Source organism: Xiphophorus maculatus, chromosome 15, assembly GCF_002775205.1.
Source record: "Xiphophorus maculatus strain JP 163 A chromosome 15, X_maculatus-5.0-male, whole genome shotgun sequence".
In the NCBI taxonomy this organism is placed as follows: Eukaryota; Metazoa; Chordata; class Actinopteri; order Cyprinodontiformes; family Poeciliidae; genus Xiphophorus; species Xiphophorus maculatus.
Window position 1 is genome coordinate 21,240,982 of NC_036457.1, and position 13,353 is coordinate 21,254,334.

The 13,353-nt window shown below is 41.4% G+C and overlaps 1 protein-coding gene across 1 annotated transcript in view; it reads right to left on the minus strand.

The window, feature by feature from the left end:
- Positions 1-364: 364 nt before the first annotated feature.
- The window catches only part of tnfrsf21 (TNF receptor superfamily member 21), a 44,294-nt gene continuing 31,305 nt past the window's right edge, over positions 365-13,353 (minus strand). The window contains exons 4-6 of the mRNA XM_005809787.2: positions 13,055-13,320; positions 4,293-4,548; positions 365-2,226 (exon numbers count right to left, since the gene is read on the minus strand). Of these exons, the coding sequence (XP_005809844.1) occupies positions 1,997-2,226; positions 4,293-4,548; positions 13,055-13,320 (752 nt within the window). The 3' untranslated portion in view covers positions 365-1,996. The remainder of the gene's footprint in view (positions 2,227-4,292; positions 4,549-13,054; positions 13,321-13,353) is intronic.

A 13,353-nucleotide genomic window follows, 5' to 3' on the forward strand; every position in this document is an offset into this window, starting at 1 on the left:
ATGCTTTCTCAGCGCTACACTGGGCTCACATGTGGGGTCAGGGTTCACCAAACGGGCAGTTAAGAAATTTTCTCTCCCAGTGTAGTTTAAAACAAAACGGGGGGAAACAAAGGCATTTCTCCCACTGGCAGGTGAACTAAAATAATGTCTAAGTATTGATATCCTCTGAGCTTTTTAGCGTTTTGTCGCCTTACAACCAGAACCTGCGATGCATTTTACTGGGACTTTATGGCCTTTCATTGCTTTTGGGGTTACTTTATGTTTCACATCTAAAAACCGAAAAGGTTCTGCCTGTTGGAAGGAGAGTGTGTCTAAAAATCTAATTTGAAGTGGCGCTAGAGATGTTCAACTTTACGAAGGTCTGGACTTTGACTAGGCTATTCATGTCTTTCAACATCCTCAAACATTAGTCCTTGGGGGGAGGGGCAGTGTGCAACAGCTTTTTAACGGTATTTTCACACCTGATAGTCCAGTAGACCGAGTTTGATTGGGAACCAAAGTTCCTGCTTTTGGAGCGACCTCTGGTCCGCTTGGTGTTCACATGTGCATTCAAACCACACCAGAGTTTACTTTAACCGAACACAGGCCCAAGATTTTATGTGGACCAGAGTTTATTTTTTGGTCCTCATCACTTTGCCTACACATTCACACCTCCCCAAATGAACCGGACTTTCTAGACAACTGAACTAGAGTACAGTGTATCTTTTCTCATCATTAGTTTTGGTATTACGGGTATTTCTGATGAAGACCTCAGATTTACAGGGTCACAGCGTTTTGGATGCAAGTGTGAAGACACTCTTGAAGCAACTTTAAGCAACTGACTAGCTGTAAACCTCTGGCGGTCTTAGTGTGACGCCGAGGAGGAACGTAGCAAATACGACGGTCAGACAGCAGCGTAGGGAGGTGGGGTGTTGTGCCGTCAGACCGTCAATTCCAGAAACCACACAAAGAAAACCTCGTAAAGCACACGTTTGGTCCAAATGATCCCATCTCTTAAGACGGGATCTTAAGAGATGCCCACACATGGCTGGGTCAGAAAATTCAACAGAACAGCACACCACGCTTTTCAATTTTTGATTTGTATCTTTTCCATTCACCTCACAGCAATACCCTACTTTGAGTTTGGCCTTTAATATAAAGTCCCATAGAAAGAACATAGGGTTTGTGGTTGTAACATGACCGAATGCAGAAAAGCTCGAGGTGCTGTATGAGGCACTGCATTCCTTCAGTCTTCACTCATTTTAATTGATGAATTTGGTGTCAGACTGTTGAAATGATGCTACTGCCTGCTGGTGGTCACAAGCTACCAAAAAACACCCATCCCCCACCCTCAGGATCAGGCAGCATGAGGGAAATAAAACCAGGGGCTGTGGAAGGGAACACGTTTAGGCACATGACTCAGAAATCAGCCCAATCCGTTTGATCCACAAGAACCTTAAATCAAAGAATAATACCAGTGTTGTTTAGAGTTATAGCTTATGTACCATTGCCTGTTGTGTTAATAATAAATATGACTTTTACACTGAAATATTAGTAAAGGCAAGAAGAGCCTAAATGATTGGCACAAACAAGAAAAAACACCGGTATTGTCCTTTAAACAAGAAGGCGTTGGCCGTTTCAGATAAATAAAGTGCTAGTTGAGTGGAGTCTGTACATAATTCACACCGTTTGGACTCAACTCTTTAAAACCCAGAAGGCCTTTGAGCCTCACGGTTAGCTTCACCGGTGGTCATGTGACACAGCAGAGGGGGGGTTTTATACAGAAGGAATGAAGGAGTGGTCAGGATTGACCAGACTCATCAGAAGGAGCAGACCAAAGGTAAATAACCTGCTGGAGCCGTTTTACACTAGTGGCCTCATGAGTCCAACTCCACCGGTTTGAAAAAATCAACTCGAGCTAAATCTCAACTACACCCCATCCCTTTGCCTTTGAACATCTGTGTGCTTTTTTTATTTTTTATTTTTATTAGTTATTCCCTCTTCCTCCACCCGGCCACTATAACAGGTCAGGCAGGTGGCTGTAAACGGAGTCCAGCAGCGTCTGGCTGGCCTCCTGGCTCTTCACTCCGGCAATCTCAAACAGCCGGTCCAGCTTGTCCTCGGCGGTGGGGATCTCCTCGAGGACGTGCAGCTCCTCGGGGTTCAGGATGTGCAGCATGTCGTCGAAGACGGGCTGAAGGTCGCACGGGTCCAGGCGAACCTGCCGGAGAACCGTGTCTTTCTTCTCTGCAGAGGGACACGAGAAAAAGATGAGATTACTCTTGCATTAAATGCTGCAGTTTTTGCATTTATACTTCACCTGAGAACCACCCAAACCTTTTTTTCTGTATTAGGTACTGAAACATTTCTATTTCCAGCAGCATGTTCATTCAATAATGACTATTAGCTGGAATAACATTAAGGACAACCTTAAAAAGTCTTAAATCTTCATTGCTTTATGTGAGTCACTGCTAACATTGTCTTGCTAGCTAACAAGCTGAGTGCTAATTTATCGCCAGTTGGCTGGACGAAGTTGAAGTACCTTTCTTTAGAGGTATAAGTCTTACATTACATTCATAATGTTCTTTATAAGAAATAAAGCTGAGTTGTTGAATCTTACAAAAATCCTGTTAAAACTTTGTGTGTGTTTTTTGTTAGCAAATTAAGATGAACCGTCCCCAAGGTTTAAACTTAGGTTTTGCTGCCCTCCAGTGGAGAGACCGTGTATGTTTTTTTTTTTGTTTTGTTTTGTTTTTGTACTTAAAATTCTTCATTGATGTGGACTGACAACAATTACAAAATTAATCATGTAATCATGGCTATAAATGTGCAACTAAATAAAGCAAGGCAGCTGCACACTATTCGTTGTCATTCTCTTGCTCTCCATTTTCTATAGAGCTACAGTTGCAGTATGTAACTTTCGTAAATATCGATGGAAAAAATAGATTTTTTTCCATCCCTGGTCTGTGCCAGACAGAGCACTTCAATGATTTTCGCAGGTTATTTGTCTCATGTTATATTGTTGAGATACTGTGACAGTTTTAACAAATGTGTAAAAAACAAAAATTTTCTTTCTTCTTTTTTGTTTTCAATGAAACTTACACACTGCAAACTGTAACTGTGAGGAAACATTTTGGGTTCTCCCAATTTTGACCAATTCCTTCAAGCAGAAAGACATAGAAATCAAATGTCATAAATAAACAACAACCGGTTCAATATGAACTTTAATCAAAATGTTGAGATGGTTTTGTTCAGTTTCGCTTAAAAGTAGAAGTGTAATTTTGGACAACATCGATGTAATTATCTTTCACACCAGTGTCAGTAAAGCAACTTTCTGTTCTTGTACTTTAGCTCTCATAATAATTGGTATTATTTATTCTAATAAAAAACTTCCACATTTTCTCATCGATTGTGGAAACAAATTTAAAATAGTGCTGACAACATTCACAATCCGATTAGGTTCCTCATGAATATACAGATTGCAATAGCAAGAACAGACCACATGGGGGCACTCAAACATCTACTTATAACTGGGAGTCATGTTTTCCCACATTTCCTTTAACAGCCATAACATTACAATAACAATGAGCCAACATGAATGAGCGTCTGAATCATTTGTTAAGGACTTAAAGAATCTGAAACAGCTGAACCCCAAAGGCTCCACTGTAATGAAGAATCTGTGCTGCCTACCATGACACCAGTCCACCTCTGTAACTTTACATTGTGTCTAAAATTTGAATTGTACAGTGTATTACATTACCTGAGTAGGTGACACACATGTTCAGAGCAGTGCGTAACCTACTCACCGATGCTTGCGGCATTTACAACAAAGTTACCCGGTGACACAGTTTCTGTGTCAGACTGACTCACAGGAGTGACTCCACAGAGAACACAGAAGATCTGTTCTACTATCTGGATACAAGCAGTAGGTAACGACTAAAACACATGAGTCACATTCAGACTCATAGAGTGACACTTTCTTCCTCGTTATTCTTCGTCTACTTCCATTGATTACATAAGAGTTACAGATCCTGCTGGAGATGTTAAGGAGTCTTTGAACATCGACAGATTTTTACTTATTTACAGAGCTGAGATCTAAAAAAAAAAAATTTTAATCGTTTTCAAATGAATACCAATTATTATGTCAATAAGAAAGTTCGTGCAGACATTTTCAAACTATTTGAACAAGTAGAGTAAGCAAACACTTCGTCTTGTTGGGATCTCCGCCTTTGGTTGGAGGCATACGCGACACACACAACAAGTGGAGAAACGGTTCAAAGTTCACCGTGTTCTGGCCGAACTTCACCTCTCACCTTTGGTAATGAAGGAGCCGTTCCTGCTGAGGGCGGAGTCTTTGCTGGACGTGGAGTCGCAGCGAAGGAGCGGTTCTGACTCGTCGGCGAAGAAACCTTTGGTTCGGTCCATGGGCGACTGGATGGGCCCGACGCCGCCGGCTCGGTACATGCTGCTGCTGCTGCTGCTGCTGCTGCTGGGTGACTCCAGCAGCTTGTGGATGGGGCTGAGACTTTGGCTTACATTCACTGTGGTCGTCACCTGGTTGATGTCCAACTGCATGGAGAGGGGCGACAGGAGAATTTTAACTACCAACCAAACCTCAATGGGTTTAAATAATAGTACTAATGATAATATAAAGAGACATTAATTTCAGGTCATGTTTTAAATAGGGTTGAAACCATCCATTTCAAATGTAAAGAAATGATTCCAAAGAGCCTTTGGCTCCTTGTAACTTTGCATCATCAATCTACCGTACCCCTTTTTTCTCTCCTTTTTTATTCTACCTACAATTTCGAGGTGAAGAGAGTTGGAGTAAACTCCATCAGCCATTAGGAGGCAGGGAGTCTTTTTTTGCACAGATTTAAACCCCCTTCTCATTCTTATGTTCTATCTAGTTCATTCCTAATATACCCCATCTCTTCATTTATAAACAGTAACAGATATCTTATGTTTTGCTACCAAGTAGATTATAAATTAAGTTAATTTATTCATTTCAGTATACACGTTTTAGGTAGCTAGCATGATCCAAAACTAGCCCAAACTCTGACCACCAGGTGGCAGTAGATGGCTGTGTACAATATGAAGCAACAGGCGTTAGTGGTATAGATACTTGAAGCTGTGAGATGCTTAGGGATAGTAGTTTAAAATGGGATGTATAGCAGTTTTGCGTGTGTATTTCTGTGAATAAACATAACTTTTCTTTTTTTTAATATGGTAAAATCTTCACATGATTCAATTTAAGGTACTTTTGCACACTTCCTATTTCCATGTGTTTAGGTTCTGATTCTTGCTTGAGACAGTTGATGATGGAGATATGACTTCGGATTAAAAGAAGACCACTTAAAACAACTTCCTGCTGGCAGATGTTATCAGTCAGGTAATAAAGGTTTGTGTTTTGAGATTGCCTAAGAAACCACATGTTAAATATGTAACAACATTAATATCCCCCCCAACTAAATTTGAGCAATTTTATCGTTCTTTATGCTACATAGTTCTTTATCTGTAATTCCTCCTTGTTCTTCTATTCTTCCTACTCTCGCGCTTTTGTCTCTTTGTTTGGTTTTTCCTGTCTTCCCATCCTCCCTGTTCTCCCTCTCTTTCCCCTATCTCTCTCCCCCCCACTTCCCTTGCTCCCTCGTGTCTCCGTCTTTGGTGTGGTAATGAACCTGTGGTTTGAACCAGTAGCGACTGGTTTGGGGATGAGCTCATGACAGAGCTTCTTGTTTTTCACTGCGAAGCCCCACTTGGGCTGAAAGGATATACCAGCAGAGGTCATTTCATCCCCAAGATAATGGATAGGACCCAGGACAAAACTCGGGTTTTTTTTTTTCAGTTGTTGAATCCAATCTGTTAGAAATGTTTGCTCACAACATGAAACAGAAAAATAATAGCAGCTTTCCTCCTTTGTTCCCTAACATCTGGTTTGCTGTATTCTGACAGAACACACATGCTTTGTTTAGCTAGCTAAGGCATATTTACATCTATGTGCAGAGTCCGGACAGCGATACCCTGAATGAATACAACTGGAAGTAATGTTTTTCTGACAGCAGCTGTAGGAAAACAAAGGGACCCACAGGGAACTATAAACAGCATCTCCAGGGGACAGGAAATCATGCTAGCATTTGCTAAGCTAATACCTCTGTGACACAGATCTGTCTCTCTTGTAGCTGCTGCTTAGCAAATATTTTTGGTTTCTGTTTCACAGTTTGGTCTACTGCTTATTTGTTTAAGTTGTGCTGAATGACACCATGGTTGTTTTGAGTGAAGTAGGTCAGTCCAACTGATTCACATGTTATAGACTAACTGGCTCTGGTGAGGAATAAGGTTTACAAACAAGTGTATTAAAAAACCCAAAACGGTGTCATGTTCATGTGAAGAAATGTGTGTTATAGATTTCTCAGGGTACTCCAACTTCTGCCCACAGACCAAAAGCACCATGTTTCTTTAACTAATCATTCTGTATGATCCTCATGTGCTAGTGAGCATCCATAGTGGTTTGTAATGTGTGATCCTGTGTTGTCCTGTGATGAGCTGACAGCCTGTCCAGGGTTTACCCCACCTCTTGCCTTTTAGCCACAAGCACGTTTTTAAGGGTTAAAAAGGACATATTGGCTCTAAAATGAAGCACGCATCAGAAAAAACATCTAAAAATCAGTGAATTCCAAAGTTCTTTGATATTTCGATTCAATTCAATTCAAAGACACTATATTTATCATGAAGAAAATGCAAGTGTTGTCGTAACTCGTACCAAGTATCTTCAATCATCATCGTTATAGATGTTGATGCTTTGGCCAGGAACTCTTGCTCCTAACCCGAAGAGGCCTCTGACTGAAGACTGTTGCTGTACGACGGCCACATGCTAACAGCTCAATTTTCAGGTGGCAGGGACGGAAGACGTGGACAGTTCCTGAGTCCAAGAATCCAAGAAACTCACCATTTTTACAAAAATTATTGGTCCATGTTGTATTGCAATCTCTACATCTTCTTCGTTACAACCATGTGTCAACATCTGACAAAATCATGCCTGGATGATTCACTCAAAACTAATAGATGGAAATATGCCTGCTTCGCTTAAAATTTGCATTGCAACTGGATGGAGACAACGTACAAACTTAACAGAACCAACTAAATAGACAAAACTACCTATTTCCAGAAACACAATTCAGTGTTTTTGAAATAATTGAAGAGCCAGAATTCACATATAGGTCGAAGGAGGTTGTTGAGCCAGAAGGAAGAGGAAAAACGGACTGCATTAGATCTGCCCACCGCTGCAATTATCTGGTCTAACCATAGAAAAGATGAGTTCAACCACTAAAGGAAAACCAGTCAGAGTACATGGCGTTCCCACAAAGGAACCCACAAGTTCTCGAGCTGACGAAGTCATAAAGCTGCTTCAAGCACTGATGACTTTGTGCAGAGCTGTTATCAAAGAAGAAAGGGCTTACTTTGAAGGTTGGAACATATAAATCATACTTTGGTGTTTAACCACATTTTGCTCTCAGTATGCATTTTGGTGCTTCATTTTCCAACAAAATGCTTTTCATGACTGAGTTAATCTGCTTTAATCGGCTAGACGAAGTAGCAGATTGCAGTTTACGCATAACGTCAGACCACAGTGCCAAACAACAGAAGCTTTGTCCCCAGTGAAGCATGACGGGCCACCCAGGCAGAGTCTTTCGCAAATATCTATGTATTCCATCTGAGAGCCTCTTGTAAGCCAATGGGAGTCCTGCTTCCTTTCAATTCACATGTAGTACATATTGAACTGCAGAGGACGACGAAGCAGAGAAGGGGTCACGGAGAGGGACAAAGGAACGGCGGCTCCAGAAAGCTCTGAGGTCTGTGTCTTCCTGTGCGTGTGGGCGAGAAAACCACCAGACTGGGCTGCTGACCGTTGCTTTCAGCGCAACGCGAGGGCCTGCTGGGGACAAGACACACACAACTCCCCAGCACACAGCTTGTTTAGACATACACACTCTGAGGGACTGTGCCAGCCAGGCTCACTTGGCAGAAGTGGCAGACTGCAGCAGAATGAAGTAGCGGGGAGAGATTCACTTTATCAGATCAAAAGATTAACTTGTCACTCCAAAAAAATATTTTGCTTGCCAAGATGCAGACTCAAGTGGAACTGGGCTCCCTCTGTGTTCTTCCCTCTGTATGTTCAGCTTCTCAACTTTTAGTTTGAATTCACTACAGCCTTCTTTAGTCCATTTTAATCAAACTCTAGTTTGTTTCCTTAGAAGGTTCGGTTCATTTGGGGAGGTGTGAATGCGTAATTGAACTCTGACGCAGACCAAAAACAAAACCCTGGTCCACCTACAAGCCTCGGTCTTGGTTTGGTTGACGGCCATATGTGAACACCAAGCGGACTAGAGACCTCCCCAAAGCAGACTGCATTGCAGGGCATTCTGGGTAAAACAACCCCGTGTGTCTAGCATCAGTGGGAGAAATGACTAGTGGTCTTTTGTCTTCTAGACAAGAGAGAAATCAACTGCTAAAATCTGATGACACTCCATTTATGTTTGCATTTTGGGAAGAAGAAAGTGGCTCTCAGTATGTTCTTCTTTAGAGGTTTTAGTCCGGTTTCTTTCAGTGGTTCTTGATGCAGCGCCACCACAGGTGAGGAGGTGAACAGGTTTTTCAAAGGGTTTGGGTCATGTCACACAGTGCAGGCTGAATGTGAACTACAACAGCTGAAAATGGGACAAATGTTGACATTTTGGTCCCCAATGGAACCATGTCTACCAGACTATGGTAATGTGAAAACACTACTAATCTACAATATTCGGACTAAGACATTAGTCCTAATTATTCCTAATCAGTGCATCAATGATCTGTTAAAATCCACACATTTTAAAAATATTTCTATAAGATCTCAGTGAGTCTTAAGCTAGTCTTGGTTTAGTTGGTTTGGAACAGAAACCTGATCTGTGTTTGAAGGTTTTGGTGGGTTTGTTTCGCTTGCTCTTTAATAGCAGACCACATCTCATGTCTCATGTACTCATTCCAACCTTTGCATATTTGCTGTACTGTTGATCTTGTTCTTTGACAGATTGCCCTCTTCAACATTTTTCCTGTAGAGTTGGTTTAACGATCTTTAATCTGAAGTTTTAACTGTGATTTCATGAAGAATTTCCCCCTTCAGTTTGGGTTTGGATGCTCACTTACACACCCCAGCGGGACAAACACAGTCACAGACATGTGATGGCGACGGCCCCCCAATTACATTTAAAAAGGCTGAAGAGGGACTTCTTCGAAATTGTTGTCTTTTTCTTCAGAAAAAAAAAAGCATGTGCTCTTTTGATCTGGGGCTTGTTGGAGAAAGGACTGAAAGGCTGATAATGGGAACTAACCCATAAACACTAAGCCACAAGCAATGTCACAAATTGCCCTTGATTGTGTCTTTTCATAGTTAAAAGGCAAAATAGGATTGTAGTGTTTTTGCTCATTAGTGGTGGACTGTGAAAGATTGCTCAAAGGAGCAATGGGAGGTATTTTAGAGTTTCCACATGGTACTGAACACACGTGATTTTTCTTTTAACCCTATTGAAGATGGTGCCATGGTTTTGTAAGTGTCTGATTGCAGAACCATGGCTCAGAGACAATGAAACTGCAAATCAACCTCTTGAGGTAACTCATTACACTCTGACATTTTAATCCCAGATGGTCCGTCGATCCTTCATCGTGTCAGATTGTAAAAATCGCAGAAAGGTAAGGCACCTGGTCATGATGCAGCAGAACACTGTCAATCTCACGCTGATTGCCAGAATACACAAACACTACACAGGACTACGTCAACTTCGCATACTTCTAACGCATGCCAGGACTCGATGTTCCACCACATCCCATTTGTAGAATGACAGTAACTTGCGTAATATATTGAATTGGACCCAATAATCTAACCTACGAACTCCAGCAAAAATTTTTATTTTCTTTCTGATTTTGAGTATCAGGGCAAATTTTAAATCGAGCTCCTGTATAAAGGAGACCGTGATGAAAGAAGAGGTCGTTCCATTCTGTTTTGCAGCTCTGTGTGAACTTTGCTGTGGTCTTCAACATGATGCTTTAATTCACTGCACTCTCACAGGAGCTTTTCTTTAATCAGTCATTCACTGTAGAAGTCGAAAGGCGCAACGGAATCTCTTTCAGACACATAATCCACAAAGGCTTTGCCTCACTTTACTAGTAAACTCTTGATCTCATAAAATGGGGGACTTGTATGTGAAAACCCATTTTTTCTTTCATCACTTAAACTATGTGCAAGAGCCACAAAAAACAAATGCTTCCTTACAAGGAGACGAGCATTTAAACCCATGACTGGGATATTTTGTTGGTGATGTAGCATAATAATGGACTGTATGCTAACTAATGAATGCTAACCACAAACATACTACAGGTTAAAACACCAAAGTGTAACCTCAAGATAACATTTCATCTAACTGTGTAACTATTTTTGTGACATCAGTCCATCAATGTTTCTATTGATGGATGAGGTTTAAAAAAAAGAGAAGAAGCCTTTAGGCTTTCCATCAAAGCATAGATTCTTGCGCATAACTATTTTAGCATCACTGCAGTGCTGCAAACACACAGCCTGGACGTTCTGTTGAAGTGCTGCTCCGCTCTCTCAGAGTGCCTCTAGGCTTTCTGTGAGCAGAAACAGAAATGAGGGAAGAGAGGCGATTACATTCGTCTTCTGTCTGGCTTCAGCTCTCACGGTGAAGCGGGGACAAAAACAGGAGGCTGACACTCCATTCTTCTTTTTTTTTCTGCAGCAGGAAAAACCACTGACACTATGACAAAGCAAAACCTGGCCTCAGATATCTCCATCGTGTAAGAAGACGCATTGACAGGCTTCCCAAAAATGCAGCACAACTGATTCATTGGGAATTAAGGACTAACGTGCAGTTCATCAAACGGTCATGACCTCAGGAACAGCCCATAAATTATGACTGTTTCATTTTTCTAGGAATAGCATAAGCAGGAGAAACATTTTTTATTAAAAAGTTACAATGAGAAAAGGCCAAAGAAACAAATCTAAATGACTTTAGCATCCGTCATGGACTGGTATGCCACAGTTACGGTCAGCTAAACAAAATCGTCTGATCCTCACAGGTGCAAAACGTACTAAGACTTCAATATAGATGGAATCTGATTTGTTGAATTATTTATATTCTATGATCCTGCTTGGCTTGTGCTACCGTCATTTCCTTTAAAGGAACACAAACATTATTCATTTCTTTTGTAAGGGTCGAGATGAAGGGCCAGAGTTGACCAAAGAACCTTAGAGGTAAAACTGTCCTTCTCCAGAAGTCTGCTTGGTTCTGTTGTACAGATTCACTTCATAGAAAATATGGAATCATTAATCACCTACTTGGGTGATAACTCGGTAAGATTGTGTTAGATGATCAAGAGCAGGAAGTCAAGAAAAAGGTCACCGAAATGAGCTAGTACTAGGTATGGGCGATATGAACTTAAAGTGACGATAAGAACCATTAATTATCCAAATTGTGATTTTTGTCACTTAAATGCTTACAATAATTGCATTTAATCATATTTTCAGATTTATTGCTATTCATTCATATGTCTTTATTGACAAAACAGCGGAGAAAATACGGCCAGTTTTACTGGTCCTTTAACATCAGTTGCAATGTATTATGTCAACAATAAATCAAAATCAAATCATGATAAGAAATTTATCACAATAAATGATAAACGGTACGATAAATGGCCATACTTCTAAGGCTTAGAGCATCTACAGAGATCCATGTGCATTGAAAAACGTTAGCTAAAGGTTTTCAATAGGGATGATTGATATATTGGCAATAACATCGGTATCAATTGATATTAGTCTTTTTTTTAACATATGGCTGTCGGTCTGATGAATAAAACTATTTATTTCTATCTTGTTACTGTTTGTTTCTGGACGGGGAGTGGATGAGGTTGGTCATGTGTTGTCTGTTTGGGTCCGTGTGAGAATGATAGTGATGAAGCAAAGAATTGTGGGAAGTTTAACTGAATCAGTTAGTAGGGTTGCTGTTTTTTCTGAGTGTCGAAAGCATGGTGAAATGCATGTAAAATATACAATATCAGTAAATATCGGTTACCAGCCATAACAGCCATCTTGGTCATGAATATATATATATATAGGAACTTATTATCTTCCTGCTTGATGTGAAATCTGATGGTGAACAAAGTAGAGAAGTTTGTTTAGATCTTCTCTACTTATAGCCAGGCTTGGTTAAGTTCATAGTGAGAAAAGTAAAACTGACAGTTTCCCAATGTTGGTTGAAGACCATACAACCTCACCGCCATTTTGCCAGGCAGTTCCGTTCTACGCAGTTTTAATAACCTGCACCTTCTGCAGCATCACTCTTTATCTTGAGGTGATCTGATAATAATAAAGCAGAGATGAAAAAACACATGAATTTGGCTGGTGTGCTTAATGTGCAGCCCTGACCTTGGAGAGTGTGGTCAAGAGCACTGATTCAATAAAAACTGTTGAAACAAGAGCAGAAGGACAGGAAAGGAAAGGAGAGACGCTAAGTAAATGGTGATGAATGATCCAAAAGGTCCATAAGGGATTGCAGTGCAAGGTCAAAACTCCTCGAGTTTTACTAAAGCATGCATGCAACAAGTCGCGACCTACCGGCACATGTGCACACAGAATCCTGAACCAAATTCGTATTATCTCTCTTTTTTTCCCCCCTAAACTTTGGAGAACGCTGCAACACAGGCTGCAATTAGCGCTGAAACATCAAATCATCTTCTGAAAGTGAAGTGGTACTTTAATGTGGGGAATGCAGCTGAGCCTCCGGGACCAGCTTCAGAGGGAAAAATCGGAGAAATCTTGCCTCCCAGATTAGATTTCAGTAAAACAGACATGCAGAGAACAGTGTGTACCAGAACATGTGCGCCTGATGTTGATAGAGCCCTTAATGGAAAAAACCTGATGCGAGCAAAGGTCACACATATTGGTTTGTTTTGGGGTTTTTTCTTCTGACATCCAGAACAAACTGGTTTGGAGCGTTTTGAGCTGGGTGGAACGTGGACAGAAACGTACCTGCGGGTTGTCCTCCATGACGCAGCGGATCTTCTCCACCACGTCGATGCGGCGCAGCCGGTGCAGGGCGTTGATCAGCTTGGCCAGGTTGGCCCCGCTGTCTCGGATGGTCCAGTGCTGCAGCGCGGCGTACGCTCTCTCGTGATCAGAGGAGTAGCCGTTTGAGAAGGCGGCCACCTCACGTTCGGTGGCATTGGCCAGGGACTGATAGATGTCCACCCACTGGTTGCCCACCTGGGCCGCCACCAGCTTCAGGATGTCCACCCCTGTGCAGAAACACATACAGATAGACACGTGTT